Genomic DNA, 25999 nt, shown 5'->3' on the forward strand with positions numbered 1-25999 from the left:
TTCTTGTGGTTTCCCTTCTTTGAATCCCATATTCTGTTTGGTGATTACTATGAATTTTGAGAAAATCAAGATTCATATATGAATGGCACACAAATACACACTAAACTCACCTTTCTGTGTGCCTTTTCTTCTGGTTTCCCTTTTTTGAATCCCAGAATCTTTTGGTGATTACTATGGATTTTGAGAAAATCAACAATAATTAAATATAAAAATGGTACACACCAAACTCACCTTTCTGTGTGTTTTTTTCTTGGTTTTTCCTTCTTGTAGTGTTTCCTGAATTTCCCAGAAAGCTTTTCTGATCAACGTTCATATCTATATGTTCTGCATCCTAACAAGAAATCAAGAATGTTATACATACATATATATATATATACACACACACACACACACTCTGACACACACACTAAATTCACCTTTCTGTGTGTGTATTTTCCCTTCTTTTTGGGATTCTTGACTTTCCCATGATCTTTTTGGCAATCACTACGGATTTTCAGTAAATTAACAATCACACACACACACACACACATATATATTGTTCTTCATCCTATAAAAATGGTACACACACAAACACACACTAAGCTCAACATTCTCTGTGTGTTTTTTTCTTGGTTTTCCTTCTTTGAATCTTTCTTTTGAGTCCTTTTTGAACTTCCCAGATTCTCTTTTTGCAATTCCTATGTAATTTTGGAGAGAAAAAAAATTACAAGAACACACACTAAATTCACCTTTCTCTGTGTGTTTTTTTCTTGGCCTTTCCATTCTTTCTCTCTGGGCCTTTCTTGAATTTCCAAGAATCTGTATTTCTTATCTACTTTTAGGAAACTAACAATCATTTGTGGTTCTTTCTTGACAAGATGGCATAAACACACAAAATTCCCCTTTCTGTGTTTCTTTCATTTCTATTATATATATATATATATATATATATATATATATATATATATATATATATATAGAGAGAGAGAGAGAGAGAGAGTGTGTGTGTGTGTGTTATAAAACTGTTTATGTGTGTTTTCAGGGAAGGTTGGAGATGTGGTTCTGGGATATGACTCTGTCTATACATACAAGGTCAGGTTTTATGCTCCACTCTTTTAATACATAAAAAAAATACATTTAAAGATGCATATGTGAACCTATATAAATGTCTTGTAACATCAGTCACATATTCACCTTTCTTCAGATTTTTTTAAATAATTCACATATGAACTTTACTTAACCTTCGTCGTACGTTCTCACTACTTGGGTAATGACGCACTCGTTAACGCTCAGGAGATGTAATGGAAATATCATATTCCCTGTGTTTGAATCAGGGGTCGTCAGAGCTCTTGTAACTATGAAGATTCATCTGTGATGACTTTGAGGCATCCACGGTCCCTTAGGATTAGCCACCGTGCATTAGCTGACCTTGATACCCTCGATTACCATATATAAAGTTTTAGGACAAATTGTGTGAAAAAGTAGCGTATTTTAACTTGATTCATGTTCTGGGTAACGTACTTTCAAAACTTTTATTTTGGTACCTAAGATGTAAGGTTTTAAACATTTAAGTATCCGGGTAATCGGTTGGAGACTAATTTTAGATTCAAAAAGATCATGTCATTAACCACGTAAGCAAATAATATTGAGTTGGATACCACATCAACATGGTTGGTGCTTCAACCGGTTACCCGGATACTTAAATGTTTAAAACTTTACATCTTAGGTATTAATATGAAAGTTTTGAAAGTACGTTATCCAAAGTAAGAATCAAGTTAAAGTATGTTATTTTTTCATTTAATTTGTCCAAAATTTTAATTGAAAGTACAACTTTAAAACGAATTAATTTAATATGCTTTAAATGATTTGTTTTCAATAATAAATGCTTTGTCTTTGGTATAAAAGGCTCCTTTTTTTAATAATTTTAAAATAAAATTAAAATATTAATTTGTCAAAAAATAGCTTTCATATACCTTTCATTTTCTTCCCCATTGTATGGTTTGATTTTTAGTTAATCTTTGAGTAAATTATGTTTTTAGTCCTTGTAGTTTGTTAAAAGTTGTGATTTTCATCCCTGTTGTTTTGATATTTGTGATTTTTATCCTTATGATATGATTAAAAATTTATTATTGATTTAGTCCCGGTGTTTTATAATTCTTTCATTTTAAATTGCATGAAAAAATAACGTACTTTTAACTTGATTCCTGTTTTGGGTAACATACTTTCAAAACTTTCATTATGGTACCTAAGATGTATAGTTTTAAACATTTAAGTACATGAGTGACTGGTTGAAGCATTAACCAGTTATCATGCTGATGTGGCGAGTGATGTGATATCCAATGCAGTATTATTTGCTGACGTGGTTAGTGACATAATTTTCTTTAATCTAAAATTAATCTTCAAGCGGTTACCCGGATACTTAAATATTTAAAACTTAAATCTTAGATACCAAAATAGAAGTTTTGAAAGTATATTATCTAAAATAGAACTCAAATTAAAGTACATTGTTTTTTCATACAATTTAAAATAGAAATCGTTTACAAACCGTTGAACGAGAATCATAATTAACTTTTAATTGTTTTTGGATGTGACCAATGATGACAAAAAATCAAGCTGTACCCTCCTTTTAAGACTCAAGAAAGTCAACAATTTTGACTCGAAAAGTCAAAACTTGGACAAATATTCCTTTTTATTATTTTATTCCAGTTCTTTTGGAAAATACATATATTTATTTTGAGTTGTGTTAAAAGAAATGATCTGAACCCTTGATCATCTTTTAATCTTAAATTGATTTATAAATCACGCTTGATATGAGGATTTATCCGGTACATCTCATTCTAAGGTTTATCAAATGATGAAGATTCATTCTTACGCTTCTCACATGAACCCCTGTTTAAAGAATACCGTATTTTTCTTTTATCCGGAACTCGTCACTAAATCAGAATTGTTACTCGTTTATGTTATTATAGAATGATTCGACGTACTTTGGAGCAATCGTTGGACGGGTAGCTAACCGAATTGCAGGAGCTCAATTCAAGTTAAACGGAACCCGTTACAAATTAGACGCTAACGAAAAGCATAACATGCTTCATGGTTTGAGATCGTTCTTTGCTTTTATTTACGGTTTAATCAGTTTTCTAATTAATTATCGTTTTTAGAGCATCCATAATTGCGGTTTTTCGACCATATAAGCCTGTGAAATAACCATCGACAAAAATAAACCGGCTTCATTTTGCTTACGTAGTTGCAAGTTTTCAAAGAGCTCGTTTTTTGTGCTTCTGGATTCTAACGAAAAAGTTTGACAATTATAGATGCTCTAATAATTAGTGACGGGTTCTTGATTTTTGTCGAGCGGATGCACTTTTAAGATGAATCAAAGACCTAAAAACCATTCGATATCTTTTACCCAAATTCCGCCGTTTTGAGGGATTTTTTAAGCTTTTCGGTTGATTTCAAAGAGCTTTTTTGATATTTTACTTTAATGTTCAGGTGGACATCGAGGATTTAGCGACGTGATTTGGGAGGTCTTGAAGCATAAAAAAACGGGCGAATTGGCCTGTATTACGTTTGGATACCAAAGTTTCGATGGCGAAGAAGGTCCGTCTTGGTTTCGTTTTTATTTTATCGAATTCCCGAGTCTTGATTTGATCTGATTTGACTTAACTTGAATCGAGCCAGGATTTCCTGGAGATCTTGATGTAACCGTCACCTATTCGTTGACCGGTAAGTACAAACTAAGCGTAACAATGGAGGCAAAAGCCCGAAACAAGGCCACCCCGGTTAACCTAGCCCAACACACGTATTGGAACCTTGGAGGTCACAATAGCGGCAATATCCTATCCGAAAAGATCAGGATTTTCGCGTCCTGCATCACGCCAACGAACAAAGACCTCATTCCCACCGGAAAAATCGTTCCCGTCAAAGGCACACCGTATGATTTCCGACAACCCTGCGCCATAAAATCCAAGATCGACGAACTTCCAAACGCCTACGACATAAACTACGTGCTGGACGGCGAAAAGGGACGGAAGATGAAGGTTGCGGCCATCGTGTGGGATGAAAAGTCCGGTAGATCAATGAAACTCGCCACGAATGCACCGGGTGTCCAGTTTTACACGGCCTCGAATTTATTAACGGGTGTGAAGGGAAAAGGCGGGTTCGTGTACAGAGAGCACGCCGGATTGTGTCTCGAGACTCAAGGGTTTCCCGATTCGGTTAACCACCCGAACTTCCCGTCACAAATCATTAACCCGGGTCAAATTTACAAGCACCGAATGTTGTTCACGTTCTCGATCAAGCATTTAAACATTGAGTAGGAAGATTTAGAATGAGAATAAAGTACGTTTTTAAATGGATATATATTGTTTATGATTCATGTTTTTGCCTTTGCAGCATAATAATCAATTTGGCTCTTGTATGTTTTTTATCTAACTTTTTTTGAGTATATAATATTTATATATAAAAATGAAACAAATAAATTTATACATTCTCTTCACATTTGTTAAGGATTGAACCTCTAGCCTCCTAAGAGGCCAAATGCTACAATACTGTTAGGCCAAAGATCCTTTGATTTTTTTTATCACTTTAAATGTAATATATATATATATATATATATATATATATATATATACTATCTTATAAAGCATTTGGCTAAAACTCTTAAAAACTCTTAAACCCTTCCCATATCTGAATTCGGGTAACTAACTGCAGATAAACACAATCAACGGCAATGGAGGTTCAGATTGGCGGTGGTTCAAAACGGTGGTCATATGGGTTTGGGTAAATCAACGAGGGAGGACGAAAATAATTTGTATTTTTGAAAAAAAAAATGAGATGAAGTGTAATTGAATTCCTTCTCAATTATATTTGATAGGTAAACTAAACGCATGAATGCAATTTGGTCGATAAAATTGATCATTTCCAATTATTTTACGTTCCGTCATAATCGTGCAAATCATACGCTCCCAAAAAAGTATAGTACTATATTTTGATTATATTTACAAACATAAATATAATGAACAAAGACAAATTACATTAAAAAGTAATGTAGTTTAACTTGATTACTATTTTGGATAACGTACTTTTAGAACTTCTATTTCTTAAGATGTAAAGTTTTAAACATTTAAGTATCCAGGTAACCAGTTGAAGACTAATTTTAGATTAAAAAATCCATGTCACTAACTATATCAACAAATAATAATGAGTTGGATACCACATCAAACGTCACATCAGTATGATAAACGATTAATGTTTCAATCGGTTACCCGAATACTTAAATATTTAAAACTTTACATCTTAGATACCAAAAATCGAAGTTTTTAAAATTCGTTACCTAAAATAGAAATCAAGTTGTTGAAGATTAAGTTGTAAGAAATGCAAAATCTTTAGTTGCAGTTTCAATACTTGTTCGTTTTTAAACAGTAATGAATTGATAAAATACTGAGAAGTAGGAAAAACAGGAATGGCTACTCTATCGCTTTCTAATCCTCCATTTTCCTCCGAATTCACCATTGCAGGTTCTCTCCACATTACCAATTACTGTGCACTAGCCACTTGATTCATCATAAATGTTATAAATCACTTGATTATGCATTGAATTTTGGTAATTATTGTTTAGGCAAATCGAACACTCGTAGATTAATCAATTGTGCTTTCAGAAGCAACCGTGGTAAGCGAATTTCGCGGTTTAGGGGTGGTTTGGTTGTACTGTCGACAGAGAAGAAGAAGAAGGAGGTGTGGATTTGGACGGAGAACAAGCAGGTTATGACGGCAGCCGTTGAAAGAGGTTGGAACACTTTCGTCTTCTCTTCTCTTCATCGCCAGCTCGCTACAGATTGGTCGTGTAAGTTTACTGGATTCATTCATGTTTATTTACTCAATATTGATGTGTATGGAGGTATAGGATTATATGCTTGTCCTTTTGGATATCGAGGTTTCGGTTTTGCTAGTTATTATAGGTCTCAATATGCTGTGTTAATTAGTAGTAAGATATGTTTTGAAAACTAGTTTGATGGGGCTCGATGAAATTTATATGGATCACAATGACTGACTTATGTTTGGCAAAGCCATTGCCAAAGAAGAGCTTGACTGCTTGAGATGTACATTTGACTACCTGGATGATGAATTTTTTTGTATTGTTTCTAGGGGGAGTTTGTTGGATTAGATTTCCAAGCCTTATGGAAACCCTAATTCTTGCAGGATTTCTAGCCGGCCAATTAAAAAAACGAGTTTCTTTTCGCAAAGCAATGTCTCATATGGTGATATTGACACTTAAGTTGAGAAGCCACGAACATAAGCTTATTATAGACTTTAACATCCTCTGATCATAGGATATTTTTGTCCTTTATATCCCTTACTGACAGTTAAGGGTTTGCGTTGGAGTCAACTGAATGTTAGGTTCTTTCACGAAAGAGGGAGAAAGCAAAAGAACTAAGAAAAGAGGAAAAATTTTATGCTGAAATCTCACACTAAATGTTTATGTGCAACCGACTAGAAGCAAGTGATTGTAGGGTTCATTATTCGACAGGGAAATTTGTTGTGTTCTTCCTAACTCATATGAAGCTGAAGGGGGAGATTGGATGTAGAGACCTCAAAGTTAGTCTGATTTGGTTGATTGCAAGTTGCAACCACTGTCCTCCTGCTAATACTGTGTTTTTTCTTCTACTTTTTGGTACCTTCTCTACCATCTTGTTGACACTCAGTACCATTTTTATGATTATTGTGATATTTTATTTTGTGATTGCATGCCTTGGGTTTTGCTAGAGAGGATCAGAGGATTGTGTATTTCCATTAATCATTGGTAGATTATGGTACCATGGTTTTACTGCTCATTTTGAATAGGGTTTCCACCCAAAATTTGGTCTCTTTTGCTTATTATTTATATCAAATTTGTTTTCATGTGGATATCTTTTTATCAAATTTTAATTCAATCCCCCTCAATAACTTTCAACCTTTATGCTAGCAGAGGGTTATCCCTTTTAGGTCAACTTTCTTAGAACTTCTTACAAGTCTATTATGCTTTAGTGACTGGTAAACCATAAACCTTTCTGTAATGTTGCTTTTTTTAGAAGTATATAATATTTATATACATCAAATGAAACTCACACACACTCCTCAACTTTGATGAGGTTGGAACCCTTGACCTCTAGGAAGCTTGGGTTATCGGTTACATCTAGGCCAATGGCCCTTTGGTAATGTTGAGAATCTTTTGTGTCTAATCCTCCATTTCTTCTCCTGTACCTCTTTGCACTTTCTGTCCTACATTGCTGCTACACTCTCATTTGGTGACAAGTGGTAAATATATGGATGATGGTCCTTGTATCAAGCTATGAATACCAACAGTTGGTTTTCCTCCATCCTAATTGTATTGGTGCTACGTGCAGCAATAGCATTGATAAATCCTCTCTTTATTGAAGACAAGAGGGTTCTTGACAACGAGGCTAAACTGGTTGCCACATTTTCTGAAATATCGTCTCCCCAACAATTAGAGCAGCTCCAGCCAGCATATGAGCATGCAGATAATGTTATTGTTGATCTATTGGATTGGCAGGTAAGCAGCAACCCGATTCTTATTCTATATATATATATATATATATCTGCAAGAAAGTAGACATTTTATGTCATCTACACTTCTTTATTTTCTTTGTTTTTGCTTGTTGCGGATGGCTTCAGTTTGTCGATGCTCGGTATACCTGTGTGCTGAATTAAATTAACCCAACTCTCAACTTCTAATTTGGTTATTATTTATGTTTCTTTTTAAGGTGATTCCTGCAGAGAACATTGTTGCAGCATTTCATGGCACTCGCAAAACAGTCTTTGCCATCTCAAACAGTCCCTCAGAAGCTCAAGTTTTCTTAGAGGTAAAGTTCGAGACCAAAAAGTGCTACCTACAAAAGGATTTGAATCTTTTCAAGACACTTCATATTGTAATTATGTGATATTTCCATCTAGGTGACTCAGTTTCACTATTAGCCCTTCTGTAGGCATTGGAGCAAGGTCTTGGAGGAGTAGTTTTGAAAGTTGAGGATGTTGAAGCCGTCCTTGAGCTGAAGGTACGGTTTTAAATACCATGGAGTCCCTAGTGAGTCAGGATTTCTTATATAGTTGATATCGTCAGGACTATATTGACAAAAGATATGAAGAAGGCAGTCTACTGGGCTTAACCAAAGCTACTATTACTGGAGTTCAAATGACTGGAATGGGAGATAGAGTTTGCGTTGATCTTTGTAGCCTCATGAGACCTGGTGAAGGTCTTCTGGTACTCATGCTATTTTGTTATGATTCTCTTTTTTTAAAGCAGAGACGGACCCATAAAAAATCTCAAGTAGTGATACAATTTGACAATAAGGCTGAAAGCCATAGAAAACTTTCACAAAATCTCAACTAAACATTACTGTGGCACCCTTCAAGAACGTGATTTTTTTCCACTAAAGATGGAACCATGAAGGGGTGGGATGGGCCACCATATCCCCCCACAGGTCCGCCCCTGTTTTGCAGTATATAATATTTATGTACGTCAATACTTACACACCTTTGGTGAGACTTGAACTGTTGACCTCTGGGGAGGATGGGCTGTACCGGTAACCTGGGTACCGCTTCACCAAATGGTTAATTTTGATGTAATGTCTTTTATTTATATTATAATCGTTTAATTCCAACATTTTTTTCCTGTAGGTTGGATCTTTCGCTAGAGGGTTATTCCTTGTTCACTCAGAATGCTTGGAGTCGAATTACATTGCCAGCAGGCCTTTCCGAGTTAATGCAGTGAGTTTTTGTTTGGCAGTGATTAAATAATATATGATTAATGCACTCAGATTAGTTTTGAGGTGTAGACGCTATTGGATAGAATTCCGGTTGGTATCATTGATATTACCACCACATTTTTCGCAGTATCACTAAATTCTTATCTTTTAGGGTTAACTAGCAATCTTTTATATGGGTTCACCAGCAATTACTTTTTCTGAATAGTGTGTTGTTAGGTCAACAAGACTTCTTTTTGAAGTATATAATATTTTATATACGGCAAAGCCCACACACTCTTCTCAACTTTGGTGAGGCTTGAACCTTTGACCTTTATGGAGGTTGGGCTCTACCTTAGTGGCGGACCCACTTCATACAATACGATGGCACAGGCCACCGCTTCGTTCCTCCGTCACAGTGTAAAAAATTATAGGGTCATGAAAGGTGTCATCGTATCATTTTGTTGTGTGGTATATACTTTGAAACTACAACAATGACACAAATTTCCCCTGGTAGAGTTGGTTTGCATGGATTTAATACCTACGCTTGGTGCAGATTTGAATCTTGTTTGGATCACTTTCTTAGTTTTTAGCTTTTAATTTCAGATTTATTATGTTTCAGAAATTTTTTGCAATAAAAGACTCGAACATAGGATCTCACATACAAAAAGCAAGGAATTAACCATCAGACCAATAATTATTTTGTGAAAAATATCCATATCTTCGTTTCTTATAGTCAAATGGTGCCACCACTTGAAAAAATTCATAGGTCCGCCTCTGCTCTACCGAGAACCCGTATACTGCTAGGCCAATGACCCTTTGCTAACAGGACATTCTTTATCTGACCTGAATGCCATATTGACATTTGCAGGGTCCAGTGCATGCCTATGTGGCGGTTCCGGGAGGTAAAACTTGCTACCTTTCGGAGCTCAAAGCAGGGAAAGAGATCCTTGTTGTTGATCAAAGTGGCATACAACGAACAGCAGTAGTTGGACGTGTAAAGATTGAGACCCGACCATTAATCATTGTGGATGCAAAGGTTCGTTTTTGCCACCAACTTGGTCTTTCGTATACCTGCTTCTATTTGTATGTTATTGCTTGCTCTTGACCAGCTTTTCAAAAAAATTGTCATTCTTTCTCTCTTTGACATACTTTTCACAAGTTGGGGTCTTTATAGGGACAACTGTTGTACTTTCTGGGATAGAGGTCAGATCTGCATACATCTTGTCCTGTATGGATAAAGTTGTCTATGTTAATTAATCTATCTGTATAGATTGGAAGGTTTTTGTTTGGGATGTTTTTTTTTTTATAAATGGAAGTGGCGTGTTTTTTAATTACGAGGGGCAGGTTTGGAAAGAAAAAAACTTGGGTTTCTGCATAAAGTTTCCCCAATAAACTTACTGATTAAGCTATTTTCTATATCATTAAACCATTATCAAACAGTCATGTATAAGACTGTATAAGTTGTGAGTCTCATTAAACTCTTTAAGCTAAGCTTACTGACCCTTTCTATATCATTAAACTATTATCAAACAGTCATGTATACCAGATTGAATAAGTTGTGAGTCTCGTTAAACTCATTAAGCTGCTAACGAGAAGTCCCTTACCCTCTCCAGACTTCACCTCGTGGTGGGATATACTGGGTTTGTTTGGTTTAGTCTGGTTTTGCTTTACTTGATGTAAGTTGCATCTCAACTGACCACCTTGTTATGCTGATTTTATCTTCGAAATTTATGATCACAGATTGATTCAGATCAGAAAACTTCGTACAGCATTCTTTTGCAGAACGCTGAGACTGTCGGACTTGTACCTCCCATGAAAGGTTCATATGTGCATAAAGTAGTCCGATTCAATTAGAACCAACCAAACTAACTGGATATCCAATTGTAATTGGATGGGATCCAAATTTTCAACGACCAAATTGGTTTTGTCGGTTTTGGATGGCAGTCCAAAATCCAATAAAACCAAACCGATCCAACCCAACGATCATCCAATTAATATATATATATATATATATATATATATATATAATATTTTAATTTTAGTTTATATTTTTATGTAGTGTTTATTAAGAAATTATAAAAATGTAAGTATATCTTGTTAAAACGGTGGATTAATTTGTTGAAAATTTAATCAAAATATCGGATGGATCCAATCTTATGAGATGGATAACCAATAGTAATATCTAATGGATGGAACCGATTTGATCATATCATCCATTAGATTGGATCGATCGGATCAGATGGAAAAATCCGACGTCCAGTGGATGATTGGATTTGGATCGGATCAACCTAAATGGCTAGATCCATTTTCAACCAATGAATATACACAGTCGGAGGTTAGTCAATATGGGTTGGGTTCCGGTGAGAATGGAAGTTATGATGAGAAAGGTAAGAAGAGATCTCCACCCTTGGATCAATTCTAATTGAAGATCAACCTTAATGAGATGCACCGAAATGCACCGGATCCATTCATGAGAAGCACAATTCATTGGGTGGGGTTGAGATTAAAAGTTGATCAAGGGTCCAAATTCCTCCTTACGCTTCTCAACTTAACTCTTATTCTCACACGATCCTTCGTCTAATCCATATATCGTCTATGTATATCTTAGAGAGCTAAATCGACGGACGGATCGATTTGCAGGTGCAGAAAAGGAAGCAACAGCAATTCCAGTGACGTCACTGAAAGTTGGTGATCAAGTGTTGGTGAGACTACAGGGTGGTGCTAGGCATACTGGTATAGAGATTCAAGAATTCATTGTAGAGAAATGAATTCATTTTCATTATAATTAACATCAATATTTCTGTTCAGCTGGGCTTCCTCATAAATCAATTGCAGACTTTCTTACAGCATCTCTCCAACAAATTCTTCAAAATTTGAGATTTTCGACTTTTTGATCTTTTTTTTTTCCGTTAAGAGATGTGTAACAACTCATCCTACATGGATAAAACAGTAGATTTATGGACTCTTTATAATCTTAAAGTTGTAGGCTGTCGATAACTTTCACCATGGTTTTAAGTTGAATCCGAAGTTATTTTGTTGTTTTCGTTTCGGGACGTTAATCCTTGAAGGTGTTTGTAACACCAAACTGTTTGTATTATCTATACTATATTATAAAGCATTTGACAAAAACTTTTGAATACAACTTTTTATACATAAGGTATTGTTTATTGATGCATATTGTTTGAAGTAAATTATGCGTATGTATAACTTATTAAAGCTTTATTTTTGAATTTGTGTAAGTAAGTATAGATAAACACAATCGAATACGGAAGAAACATATCATTTTGAATATAAAAAATCTAAAATATAATTAGAATAATCATTAGTTATAACAAAATACTTAATTATTATATTTATAAAAGTTATATTATAAATTATTTCATTATTAAATCTAAATTAATTTATAAATAAAATATTGAATAAAAGAAATTACACAAAAAACCAGAAATTTAAATAGTAAATTTGATACTAATATCGATATAATTCTTTTCCAAAAATTTATGATATATTTTATTCAAAAATAAAACATTATCGCTTTCTCAAAACCACTAAAAACCGTATTATATCAACATATATAAATAATAAAATAAAACATTAAAATTAAGATATATATATCGGTAAACTATGCAAACACCCTTCTAGTCATTGTACAAAATGTTTCTTAGGGTATTAAAGATTTTAATAACATAATTTATTTTAAAATATTCAAAATTTAGGGACCAACGGAGGTAATGCAAGTCTCTTTCGTTGGATTTTGCTTCTTCATTTTGAAAAGAAATATGGAAAAACAGTTGGGGCATCTTCAATCTCCTTTCAATGGATAATATTAATACCAATTTTCATAAAAAATTAGTATAAAATTTTGTACAAACAAGAAATCTTTTTCAAGGCTAACATCAAGTCACCAAATCTAACATTTTAGGTATATTTTTTTAGTAAATTATGAATTTTGTTAATAATTTTGATTTTCGTCCATGTGATTTAGAAATTGTATTTTTTTTATCGTTGTGGTTTGCAATTTATTGTTATTTTCGTTTCTAAACCAATTCCTACATTTAAGTACAAGGGTTAAAAGAGTAAAATAATTTAAACCACAGGATCAAAACAACAATAAAGTATAGATCAAATAAGAAAATAACAAACCACATCGACAAAAATAATAATTTACTATTTATTTTTTAATTTCTCTGATTTGTGTAAATGAATAGTGTTACACCGAATTTGATGTTTCCATTGGAGTGGTTTACGGGGTGTTTGAGATTGTTTATTTAAAACAACTGAAGTTTAATAAAATGTATTTGAATTAGCTTATGCCGGTAACCAAACGTAATTAGCTGATAAGTATTTTTTTTCCCATCCAACACTAAAAACTCATTATTACCGATATCACAGGGAAATAATTTAGAAGTAAGTAATTTATCAAAAACTCCTTATTACTGGTGTCAAACTGGTATAAGTATTTTTTTTTTCCATCCAAACACTAAAAACTCCTTGTTACCAGTACCCATCGAAATAAGTTAATAACCACTTTAGTATCAAATTTAGGAGGTGTTTGGGATTGCTTATTTGAAACAACTTATGTTTTTTTACAAAAGCACTTATCAACTTATTATAAGTCAAAAAGGTTTAACTTCTTCAAAAACTCCTTATTACTGGTTTGGCACCGGTATAAGTTGTTTATCCAAACACTCAAAAGTGCTTTTTACCGGTGCCACACCAAAATAAGTCAATCAATTGTTTTTAGTATTTGAGATAAGAGTTGGTGTTCCGCCTAAAGATGCTCTTAAAGTTAATCGAGCATATTTGGTAGTTACCGGAGTGAATTATCAGAAACGTATCACCAGGCTGATAGCGAAAATTGATATCGTAGATTTACTCAAAGAAGAGTTATTATAGGGTTCTATACAGATTGTATACAAGATATCGAACAACGAAAACGAGCCTAAAGTTGGCGTCGATGATTAGAAATCTTAAGTTGTCGCAGACGTCTTCTTAAAGTCGATCTTTTCAACCTTCACTTCTCCATCAATGAGTTCATAAACGTACACAACAACCCTCAAACCATCGATATCCATGAGAACGATACTCGGGTTCACATCATACGTCATGCCACAGTATGAACCGGTGGCCGAACCAGGGTTTATGACCATACCTGTCTCGTGTTTGTATGCCATGAACCGATGAGTATGACCGCTAACGAGAATGTCAACATCCAATTGTCGTTGCACCATCGCTAAAGAATCCAAATCTCCCCATGGAACAACCTACAATAAACACAATGACGTCAATTACCCGCTCGATTAGTGATGCAGTTTAGAGGTGACCATTTGCGGGCGTGGGCCATATACAGGTCGAGCTTAACCTATTTTTTTGCCCAACGGGTCTAATATAGCAAACCTAAACCCCTTTTTGCTATAATTTGCCTATACTAGAGGTAACCATTTGTGGGCTTGGGCCGGACACGAGTCAAGTCTAATCTATCTTTTTTGTTCAACAGGCCTAATATAGCAAACTCATACCCAATTTTGTGCACTTGACAACTTGCACATGCCAATGGTAACCGTTTGTGGGGTTGGGACACACATCTGTCGAAGTCTAACTTTTCTTTTTGTCCAATGGGCCTAATGTACCGAATACAAGCCTGTTTTTGTGGGTTTGATAACTTGTCTGTACTTGAGGTGACCACTTATGGGCTTGGGCCAGATAGAAGTCGGGCCTAACTTATTTTTTTTTTGTACAACTAGTCTAATATAGCAAACTCAAACCTCTTTCTGCACAATAGATAACTTGCCCATTCTTGTGTCATAAACGGGCCGGGGGAGGTGCTATTTGAAGTCGAGAAATAAGCTGAGAGGCGGCTAACCTTGTGACCGTGACACAACCCAAGCTTGAATTGTTCGATGGTAAGCGTTTCGGTTTCTGGGTAACGAGCATCTTCATCGTATACCCCACGAGTTACATGCAAATTAGGACACAAGCTCTTCAAATAATCATGAACTTCCTGTTCATGGAGACGTCCGTGAAGGTTAATAGCCAAACAAATATATGTAACACAACTCGAATTCGCAAATGAACAAGCATTGTTTCATACGAAATAACAGGGCAAAATATATCAAAATGTAACAAAGTTTAATTTAGTTCGTATTTAGTGTTTCCTCAATTAACATAAAATTCTTTTGTATTACAGAGTTTTGGTTAAAGGCACGGTGGGCTGGTCGTCACTCCCGATTAAGCTATTGTAGCCTTCAAACAAGAGTTGGCAATGGCGACGCCTGGTGCTGGTGTTGTGTGTGATGACAGAGGAGGCCGACGATGGTGGTTACGCCACCGACGACGGTGGTGGAGACAGTATGCAATGATCAATGAACATTTTTTTCAGACATTTTGGTTTTCAACACCAAATAGAAATTAAAAAAAGTCCATAAGAGAATAGAAAGTTACACAAACGGCAATGCAGATCCACCAGATTATAGTTGAAACCCCTAATTTGTTCCATTTTGACCTAAAATCACACAGATCTACTCGAAGTTTACGAATCACACACATGGACATGTGTTCTTAATTCTATATAGAAAGTAAAAAATCTAATTGTTCAAACGATTGAATTTGAGAAAGTAGTAGTTACTTACTTTGATACAGAGATTACCAGTGCAAATGATGTGTTGAATCTTGCCAGGAACAAGCATCGATTTGAACTTCGCTGGCAATTCCATTGCCCTATGTGGAATATGCAAATCTCCGATCGCCATTACCAACACCATCTTCCCAAAATGACCTCAATCGCAGTTAGCTTCACAAACGGTTCCCTAATGATCCTAAATTTTGATTAAACCCTAATTGAAAACGATTCGATGAAGGTTATTACCATGAAAACCAGTAAGAGCAAATGAGCAATGGTGATCAATAGGGTTTAGCAACTTCTTGCACAAACAGACCGTAAATCAGTTAGTACAAAGGCCTCAAATTATATTCCATGAACTCCAAGGGTTAAATCTTATAATTTTTATACAAAGGTAGAATAAGGTACCATTTACCAAATGCTTAGCTTTTATCACGTTACATTACCTTACCGGATGAATATAACAAAAACGAAGAATCTTAAACGGTAAGAGCGAAGCAAGGACCAAGAGTCCCGATAAATGAGATCAATGACTCTTACCTGGTAAATTGTTTCATATAAAACCGTTTTTGTTGACTAGAATCATACCTAACAAGTAAATGATAATGTTAAATTTTACCGATAGGTGTTAATTAAAAACGTCGGTTTTTTTCATTGTGGACATTTATTTTGAGACGAAAGGAATACCAAACATGAGACTATTTTTTTTTTGTCATGTCCTGTCCAGTCCAATCTGCACACCAAATGCAGCCAAAAGATGCAGACAAGAAAGAAGTACATCCATGAAGGCTTTCAACACTAAAGAAGCAAACAAAACAAGGGTTTCATCAATAAAACAAACAAAACATCATCAATTCATCAATCAGTTGATTTCTCAGGTCATCTCGAATCACCAATTTCACACCATTCCAACCTCCGATCCCGCTACTGCACCGGTTTCGGAGACCGATATGGTTGATTCTGGTTATACGGGGAGTTTGAAATCGAAAGGCTCCTCATAGACTGCCCTTTCGACCCGTTTCTACTACTCGGGTTGCTTCCGGTCCGCTCCAATTGCATCGACTGAAAATACGGCGAAGAACACGCCATGTCCTTGAGGTTCGGTAGCGGTTTCAGGGTTTCGTAAACCTCGCTCATAAGCGGTCGAGCCTTAGGGTCACGGCTAAGGCAAAGGGTGGCTAACTGAGCCGCCTTTTGTGCACCTCTTACCGAGAATCTACCTTCTAATCGGGGATCTATTAACCGGTAGAACCTTCTTCTCTCACCTAGATACGGTCGAGCCCATTCCACGAGGTTATGCTCGCCATTGGGCCGATTCTTGTCCATCGATCTCCGCCCGGTTATCATCTCAAGTAAGACCACCCCGAAACTGTAGACGTCACTCTTTGATGTCAAATGCCCTGATATTAATCCGATCGTATTAGATAATGAAACAACTGAAACCACCATTCATCCATGGACTTTGGAAAAAACGATGTGCAGAAAGTCATCCAATCCAATTAAAACAGACCGACCACAAATGGATCAGATAAGATCCAAATTTTCAACATCCAAATTGGATTTGTCAGTTCTTGGATGGCAATTCAGAATCAATAAAACCTAACTGGTCCAATCCAACTACCATCCAATTAACATATATATGAGTAAATTATGATTTTACTCCCTGTAGTTTGTTAATAATTTTGATTTTCATCCCTGTGGTTTAAAAGTTGCTTTTTCATCCATATAGTTTGCAATTTATTGTTATTTTCGTCCTTGAACATTTACCTTTAAGTATAAGGGACTAATATAGTAAAGAATGGCAAACTACAGGGACCAAAACAACGATAAATTGTAAATTATAAGAACCAAAATAACAATGAATTACAAGCCAGATGGACGAAAACTGTAATTTATAAACCACAGGGATGAAAGACGTAATTTACTCTATACATATTATAATCAATTTTACGATATTGTATTTAATTGATATTTGTAACTAGTTTTTTTAAATTTAGGAAAATATATGAATAATTAGATGGGCTAAAAGACCGGCCCCGTATCAGACCATGACATCATCACGTCAGATCAGATCCGACCCGACCGCTAGCCCTTAATCAGTCCCATTTTTTTGGGCAGAACGGTCTTTTAGGACCGGATCTCGATCGGATAAAAAATTGGACCAGATCAGAGCAGACCGCCGGTCCTTAACCCAGTGAACTTCATTCATGCAGAGTAATAGGAAGGAAAAAAACGCACCTGTCATCACATACTCAGGGGCGGCATAGCCGTATGTACCCATCACACGAGTCGACACATGGGTCTTATCGCCTTCCGGACCGTCTTTCGCAAGTCCAAAATCAGAAAGTTTCGCATTGTAGTCCTAAAAACAAGTGACAGTGATCACGATACAAGACTATTGATCTTCACATACGAATAATGACATAAAGGTATAGATATTATTGATCTTCACATATGAATGATGACATAAAAGTATAAACCGGAATTTAAAGAGCCACAAACCGCATCGAGTAAAATATTTGACGTTTTGAAATCTCGATAAATAACAGGTCTTTCGGCTTCCTCATGAAGAAAAGCAAGACCCTTTGCAGCACCAAGCGCAATTTTCATCCTCATAGCCCATGGAAGAGGCAGTGACCCTGTGAGTGCATGAAAAGTTCAGACCTGCTATTAACCGAAAAACGAGCAAAACGCATAAAAAATGTAACAAAATTTGGTTTAGTTCCCTATGTAACGAAGATACTTTTTACACAATCGATGTAATGAAGTTCCAAACTTTCCTATTGTGTACGCATTTTGACCGGTAACTTGCTGATCTTGTAACATTAGACGGCATGAATACCTTTTTGACAGATAAACTGGGCATTCACATTGTCAAATATTAGAAGATCAGCCGGTTACCGGTCGAAAATGGGTAAAAGCAGGAATTTTTGAAACTTTGCTACAATGATTGGAAAAAAAATCCTTCGTTACAATATACAAGAACTAAACCGAACTTAGGGGCTGTCTGGATAGATTCGAAGATCTTTGTTTGGAAGGTGTTTTCATAAATGGAAGGAGCGTGTACTTTAATTGGGAGGGGCAGGTTTCGAAATTTTTTGGCATTCTGCATAAAGCTCCCCTATAAGCTTACTGAATAAGCCACTTTCTACCATTAAGCCACTAGCAAACAGTCATATAGCTGACTGAATAAGCCATAAGTCCCATTAAGCTCATTAAGCTGCTAACAAACAAATTAATTTGTTGCATTTTGATGTATTTTGCCTGTAATAGAAAGAATGGTAAACTAAAAACAAACGTCAACTTACTTCTGAACAAATGATTTTCGAGGCTTCCACGGGGCATAAACTCGTAAACAAGCAGCCTCTGATCATCCTCGATGCAAAAGCCGATCAATTTAACCAAATTAGGATGCAAGAGGTCGCCAAGAAAGTTAACTTCAGCCTGCCACAAAGCAAAGATCAAGAAAACACGCAGCAAAGACTTCAAGAAAGCGAAAATATTAAGAAGGGGGAGCATACGAGCCATTCTTTGTGACCCTGGAGTCCATCGTGGTTCAGAGTCTTGACCGCAACGGTTAGACCCGTGCCGGGCTTCACAGGTGCAGTCCCATTCTCGTTGATCCATCCTTTAAAAACGCAACCAAAGCCACCTTCACCAAGGAGACTCTCGGGTCTAAAATTCCGAGTTGCTGACTTAAGTTCGTTGAAGTTAAATTTCCGAAGCTGAGAAGCAATTTTTAGTTCTTCGGTTATATTTGGAGTGGACGTAATACTTTCACCATTGCTAGTGGTCGAAGATGAAGCAACCGGAGCAACAGGTTGGTCTGTACTACTATCATTTGTAGATTTACTTTCAGCTGGTTCATAAAACAAAATCACGGAATCAGCGGATTCAATCTAAAAACCAAACCAAACCCATCTCACCTATCACTAGCAATTGAACATATGTAACATTAAAAAGATCGGAGAATCTTAGGGGCTGTTTGGTTGGTATTCCATTAATTCCTGTATGGATAAAGTTGTCTATGTGGATTGATCAGTTTGTATAGATTGTGAAGGTTTTTGTTTTGGAGGGTTTTTTCATAGATGGAAGAAGCGTGTTTTTTAATAGGGAGGGGCATGTACGGAATTGTTTTGGCTTTCTGCATTAAGCTCGCCCTAGAAGCTTACTGAATAAGCCACTTTCTATATCATTAAGCCACTACCAAACAGTCATGTATAGCTGACCGAATAAGCTGTGAGTCCCATTAAGCTCATTAAACTGCTAACAAACATACATCATTTACGAGGAAGAGTTTTATGCACACAATCTTACCATGTAGACAAAGAAGCATAAAAGCTAAAAGAAGTTAAAAACACGATATATCCTTCTATGACAACAAGATAACCGAAGATAACAACCAAGAAAATCCCCAATGTTCCGGAGATGACACTAACCGGCGACCTATAGGGAGGAGCCCCAATGCCTATCCTCTATTTGCCAATTGAGTCGTCCCTCTGTGCCTCTCTTAGCGGGTTTTCCACGATTACGAGTGATTCTTCTTACTTAGTTGCTTAACTAGGCTTTAGCTCCTAAATTGGTGAATGGAAATAATTTCATGAGCATGTAACGGTAACTTCTTGTTTTAGAAAATGGCATTCAGCTCAACCGGCAAATAAAGGTCAACCCTTGGGACTCCTCCCCATAGGTCGCAGTTCGAGTCTCCACAAGGCCACTGGGGATTTCCCAATTGTTATCTTCAAAGCCCCGTTGGATTAGTTGAGGTGCACGCAAGCTGGCCCAGACACCCATGGTTATCTACACCAGGCAATCGGGCATCATGGTTCACTTTTAGGTTGCCACCATGCTTGCACACACCCCATCGCCCCATGACTACTAAAACTATGACGCACCAACGTTCGAGCGAACGTTTCTTTATTTCATACCCTAGAAAGAATATCATAAATTCAAAACAGATCTCATTTACCATATATAACAAACATAACAAATAGAGTTCCCTAATTCTCCGTTACGTAAATTTTCATGTTCTTTGAACTACTAAAAGTGTCACGTTGGTATGTGAGATACTGAAATCCATGCCGACCTGATGTTTCCGTGAAACCAACAAAACCAATATGCAACTACTTCTATTCATAGAAATTCACAACCTTTTTCTTTTCTAGAGTTAACTTTTTCCCCGTAAAATAAATCTATTATGATCGAGCACGATTTACTTCCATTTTTTCATTCTTGATTCTTTCCAAGTTTTTCTTTCTCTTTCGGTTTTGGCAAACCATTTTTGGTCCAAAAACACGTGATTCATTCATCTTGCGATTTTCTAACGCCATAAAGAACACAATACGTTTGTTATTAATACTATCCCGATATGCTCAAAGAAAAAGAAACAAATTATGCATCGAAATCACACCCATAAACTAATCATACAAATTTCTAAAGCAAGAAACAATCTTTCCTTTTCGGTCATACCCACATTAAAGAGATACACTTTCCCTTTAACTTATGTTCCCCAATTGGGCCCTAAACTGATACTTATGTTCTTGATTTGCAACAGATTTTTCTGGAGCTTAAAGACTTTGTTTGCTACTTTTCTAATGGAGCTTAAAGATTCTGTTTGCTACTTTTCTATGGAGTTTAAAGAAATGATTCCGACTAGATTGCAAATTGGGAACAAACAGTTACCATAAAACAGTGGATTTCAACATCAAAATAGCAACATGCTTCCATATCCACAGACTGCAGAGGATTTAGAATCTTGAAACTTGACGATTTCGAAAAAAGGAAACCATTAGAAGAAAATCTATCGAGAACCCGATTGCAAGATTACTTATGGCATGCAGAAATACACTATAATTACTAGTAATTTTTGCTAATAAAGATTCAATTTTGCAATTTATTGAACTAACTGAATTGGGGGTCTTAAAGAACTGATTTTAGCACACTAAATAGATTGCAAATTGGGAACAGATAGTTACCATAAACAGTGGATTTTCAACATCAAAGTAACAACATACACTTCCATATCCACAGATTGCAGAGGATTTACAGTCTTAAAATTTGACAACTTCAAAAAAGATAACCATTAGAAGACAAGTTATCGATAACCTGATTGCAAGACGCTAATGGCATGCAGAAATACACTATAATTACTGGTAATTTTAGCTAATAAAGATTCAATTTTGCAGATTATTAAGCTATTTGAATTGGGGGGTTTTCAGAAAGTACCATATTGAGTGCTGCTGCCACTAATGGAGCTCTCAACTTTAGACCTTGAAGAAATGCATCTCCCAAAGAATCTGAACTTAATCCAACACCCTGTTTCTTGAACATCGTCTTCTTTCTTCTTGCTTACCTTCAATTTATCCACATCCAAAACCTTCTTTTTTATAGAATCAGAACCCATCCCCATTTTGCTTCCAAAACCCTAGATTTCAACTGTAAAACCCTATAAATTACAAGAGTTTAGCAGTTTCTATGCACCACAATCGATCTAAATTCATCGAGAATTTACAAAATCAAACAAAAAGAAACGCCCTCCAGAAGACCATTCGAAACAGAAAAACTCGCAAAATTATCTAAAACCAAAGTCGATAACCCTCGAAAGAATTAAGGGTGTGTTCTTGAAAAGCATAAAATAAGTAAGACCCAGATCAGAAATCGGGTTGAAAATTCGAAAATGGGGCGAGGATCGATTGACCCAGATCATGAAATGACATGCAAAGACGATGGCAGCAAGAAATGGCGATGATTCATGTAAGAAAAAAAAAGAAAAATCTCAAGAACCCTAATTTCTCAAGAAAGTGAAGGGGGCAAACAGTTGAGAGTCAAAAATGTAGTCCGGATATTCCCAGAGGAATACTATTTGGGTGATAAAGACAGGGCGAAAAGGAAGACATATAGATATAGATGTAGATATAGATATACGTATAAATATAGATATAGAGTATGTGGTAAAGGAAAAGGTTGTGTGTGTGTGTGTGTGTTTTGTTCTCAAGAAAAGAGGAGACGACAGGGGGGGTTATCGAGGCCAAGTAAGAAAAACAAGACGAGAGAGACGGAAGGGAAGGAGGGTATTTGTGTCTCTCTGCGTTTTGCGTGAAAAGCAAAGGAGAATATGCATCTTGAATATTTTTACCTTTTTTTGAATATTTTTTTAGTAACAGTTCCATAGGCAATCTCTGAATCGTTAAGAAATGAATCTTGTTTGACAAAAAAAATATGTGTCTTAATAAATCTAAAACTCTTTAAATGATTTTGTATTATGTGTCTCTCTCTAACCATGTCCTAACTTCATTATAAACAATTACCAAACAATTATATTTCATTTTATTTTATATCATGAGAGTATCTTAATCATTCTGACCACTTAATCATTTTACACCAAATCATTCAGCAACTGTCAAACAACCCCTAAGATGGTTTGTTAAAACGGGAATTCATTAAAACAGTCGTTTTGAGACTTTATATTTATTTTTTAGTTATTTCTCTTATAGTAATTTAAAAATATCATTAGCTTCATAAGTGACACCTTCTTAATTTACAGAGGGATCCAATTAGCCCGAACACTTCCGTAAGTGGCACTACTTTTATTTCATCTAATTTATAGATTTGGTCCTTGTACTTGAGGACCTGGTTTAGAAACATTTGTTACATTTTGACTCCTCTGTTAATTGAGGAGTTGTCACCTCCGGACCTAATGACATTTTTGAAATATTGGGAGAAGAATGACTAAGAGATAAATACAAAGTCTTGAAATAGCTATTTTTATTAATTTCCCTGTTAAAAATTGTGATTTTCATTTTTGTGGTTTGAAAGTACGGCTTTCGTTTTTATGGTTTGTAATTTGTTGTTATTTTTATTCTTATGATTTATAATTTCTTGTTATTCAGATCCATATTGATTTACAATTTTTTTGTGTTTTGATACATGAGCATCTCCAACAACTATGTTATAGTTTTTTTCTAAAATATAGTATCAAAAGTTAAAATCTTAAAAAAAAAATAACATCCAATTCCAACAAATATTTTGTTTTAACAATTATATCATTAACTATATTATTAAAATATTTAATATATTTAATGAATTATAATTTCTCTCTTCTAAACACTTAATTTTAATGTCTTTTAGGGTGTTATGCAGACTGGGTGGGACGGGACAAAAATAAATAGTGTCATGTTTAGCATGCCATATGACAAAAATAAGATTGGACGACATGAGACAAAAAATGAGTTTTCATGAGAGTATTCTTGAGTTCTTTTGTTCTACCAAAAAATGTGGAACAACATGAGACTAGACTTTGAGATTACAATATTACCCGTATTACTTCACATCAGATACAAAACCTTCTTAAACCGCATCGCCTCCATCTTTCTTCATCTTCCAGCTCGATTCCAACCTCCATATGCCACAAACTCGAAGACGATTCCACACTCCAGCTTCCACGAAATCGATTCTATGAACTTGAAATCAGTTTTCGAAATCGATTCCATGAACTCAGAACTCCATCTTCCATCTTCCATTGATTTTGAATCGACAACCATTTTTACAAATCAATTACTGTCGTTTTGAGCTACCATGGCTTATTAGAAAATTGCTAGTGTGGTTTCTTTATGATTTTAAATCTTCCATTGTTTTGTGATTTTGATTAGCTACTGTGGTTTCTTAGACTATTTTGTCGTGATTTTGGGATTTTGAATACTTTTCTATTGTGGTTTTTATGAACATTTTGAATCTGAGTTTGGGTTTTTGAATGCTCCTATGAATGTTTGTGTGAAGGGTTTCTGATTTTGACTGTTTTTTGCTATATATATAAACACATTACCTCACCACATTAAGAATAGAACTATCCAATTTAGGTTATATGGGTCAGGGGAAACAATAAGTCGTTATGTTCATCGAGTGTTGCATGCTATATTGCGTTTGGAAGACGTGTTGCTTGTCAAACCAACTTCTATTGGGGAAGACCACTCTTTACCATCCGAGTTCATTGATGTTGTAGAGGCAAGTGATGAGTGGTCTTGGTGGAGAGATGATTTCGCTCAAGAGATGTTTGAATCTTGGATGTTAAGCCGTAATTGAGATTGGTATTCGTAATGGAATAATATTTGATTATGTCTTATGGAATCTTATATGTTATGTGTTTGTAACGGGAATCTTGTTTGTAATGGAATAATATTTGTTTATATCTTGGAGGAATATTTAAAGGTTAGTACTTAGATATTATAATGGGGTTATGTATAATGTTTTTTGTTACTTCTATTATTAATTGTTTGCTAGTTGACGTGGAAACATCCCAATAAAAACTACACGGCTAATAAGCTGTTCCAGCATACTAGCGGTTGAAGTTGGTGTTCGGGAAAGATCGTGCAACTGGAAACATGGTTGAATCTGCTACAGATGCATTAGAGAATATGAACATGGGAAATGAAGATGAAATTGCTACTGAAGTTAATGTTCCCCCCATTCCAAGTTCTACAAATACAACTTGTCATTCCTCCATTCCAAATGAAAGAGAAGGAACAAGTAAAAAGAGAAAAAGGACAACCGAACTATCCAAGCTAGTGGAAGAAACCAAGAATTAAATAATGAAGCAACCAATCAAATGAAAAAACTGGTTTCAGTCATCTCGTATTCTACAAACGAAATGGATGAGTTGAGCAATGAGTTGAAACGACTTGGAACTGGTGTGTTGGAAATCATTTGAGTTTTTGTTTTCTTGGTTTTTTTTTTTATGTTCTTACGGTTTCTTCTAAATTTTCTTAGAAATATAAAATTAGGGCATTTTCGACCAGTACATCATATTTTATCTTTTCTTTTAAATTAGGTGATTTTCTTTTTTTTTTCCTCTCTCCTATCGTTCTTAATTGTAGGTAACAGTTTAGTATAGTTGTTTTGAAGGTAAATTGCACGAAAAAAGTAACGTACTTTAACTTGATTTCTATTTTGGGTAACGTACTTTTAGAACATCCATTTTGGTACATAAGATGTAAGGTTTTAAACATTTAAATACCATAGTAACCGGTTGAAAACTAATTTTAGATTAAAAAAATTTCATATCACTAACCACATCAGCAAATAATACTGAGTTTGATACCACATCACTCGCCACATCAGCATGATAACCAGTTAATGCTTCAACCGGTTACTTAAAATTTTAAAACTTTACATTTCAGGTACCAAAATGGAAGTTTTAAGAATACGTTACCTAAAATAAGAATCAAGTTAAAGTACGTTATTTTTGCATGCAAGTTGCCATTGTTTTGAAGCAAACTTTTCTTAAATCTCAAAATTTTCTTAAATAACATAGTTGTACGGATTCTTTAAAATATATTGTTTTTTTCTTTAAGTTTGAAGAGTTCTTCAAACACTTTATCTTATTATTCCCAATATATTTATAGTCAATGAAATTAAATGAAAAAAAGGAGAAATAAAGTACTTTTGTTATATTAATAATATTTTTAATGATTAATTAATTTTAAAATCTTTAAAATGGAAAAAATATATTATAGTTAAATGTAATTTATTTTTAGAGATTTTAATTTTTTACTTTTTTCTCTTTAAGAAACTAGAAGCGTACTCGCGCAATGCAGTAAGATACATCGTGATTTTAATATTTTATTTTATTCTTTATCTCAGTCGATGTTATAATATGACTTTATGT

The 25999-nt window shown here is 35.1% G+C and overlaps 4 protein-coding genes across 5 annotated transcripts in view; 2 read left to right on the plus strand and 2 right to left on the minus strand.

Annotated features, from left to right (window-relative positions):
* Nucleotides 1-4407, plus strand: part of LOC112515318 (aldose 1-epimerase) — a 5522-nt gene extending 1115 nt beyond the window's left edge. Inside the window, exons 2-5 of the mRNA XM_025122063.1 lie at nucleotides 1022-1071; nucleotides 2949-3072; nucleotides 3469-3576; nucleotides 3658-4407. Of these exons, the coding sequence (XP_024977831.1) occupies nucleotides 1022-1071; nucleotides 2949-3072; nucleotides 3469-3576; nucleotides 3658-4295 (920 nt within the window). The 3' untranslated portion in view covers nucleotides 4296-4407. The remainder of the gene's footprint in view (nucleotides 1-1021; nucleotides 1072-2948; nucleotides 3073-3468; nucleotides 3577-3657) is intronic.
* Nucleotides 4408-5409: 1002 nt separating this feature from the next.
* LOC112515238 (3-dehydroquinate synthase homolog) lies at nucleotides 5410-11752 on the plus strand. Of its 2 annotated transcripts, XM_025121921.1 has the most exons (11): nucleotides 5410-5495; nucleotides 5597-5821; nucleotides 7362-7528; nucleotides 7740-7838; nucleotides 7962-8030; nucleotides 8096-8236; nucleotides 8653-8742; nucleotides 9589-9756; nucleotides 10461-10539; nucleotides 11361-11453; nucleotides 11529-11752. In XM_025121921.1, exons 1-11 carry the CDS (start codon nucleotides 5441-5443, stop codon nucleotides 11612-11614), a joined length of 1272 nt encoding a protein of 423 aa, XP_024977689.1. In that variant the 5' UTR covers nucleotides 5410-5440; the 3' UTR covers nucleotides 11615-11752. The 2 variants fall into 2 exon arrangements, with proteins under 2 accessions (XP_024977689.1, XP_024977690.1); XM_025121922.1 differs by having other exon boundaries at nucleotides 11361-11600.
* Nucleotides 11753-13592: 1840 nt separating this feature from the next.
* LOC112515239 (vacuolar protein sorting-associated protein 29-like) lies at nucleotides 13593-15659 on the minus strand. The gene is made up of 3 exons (XM_025121923.1): nucleotides 15350-15659; nucleotides 14584-14721; nucleotides 13593-13984 (listed from the first exon to the last, which is right to left on the minus strand). The coding sequence occupies exons 1-3, from the start codon at nucleotides 15479-15481 to the stop codon at nucleotides 13691-13693; spliced, it is 564 nt and encodes a 187-aa protein (XP_024977691.1). The 5' UTR covers nucleotides 15482-15659; the 3' UTR covers nucleotides 13593-13690.
* Nucleotides 15660-16105: 446 nt separating this feature from the next.
* LOC112515237 (probable serine/threonine-protein kinase PIX7) lies at nucleotides 16106-22239 on the minus strand. The gene is made up of 6 exons (XM_025121920.1): nucleotides 21565-22239; nucleotides 18861-19198; nucleotides 18648-18783; nucleotides 17842-17978; nucleotides 17578-17701; nucleotides 16106-16739 (listed from the first exon to the last, which is right to left on the minus strand). Exons 1-6 carry the CDS (start codon nucleotides 21746-21748, stop codon nucleotides 16264-16266), a joined length of 1395 nt encoding a protein of 464 aa, XP_024977688.1. The 5' UTR covers nucleotides 21749-22239; the 3' UTR covers nucleotides 16106-16263.
* Nucleotides 22240-25999: the final 3760 nt, after the last annotated feature.

This window comes from Cynara cardunculus, assembly GCF_001531365.2.
Source record: "Cynara cardunculus var. scolymus isolate 2C chromosome LG 7, CcrdV1, whole genome shotgun sequence".
In the NCBI taxonomy this organism is placed as follows: domain Eukaryota; kingdom Viridiplantae; phylum Streptophyta; class Magnoliopsida; order Asterales; family Asteraceae; genus Cynara; species Cynara cardunculus.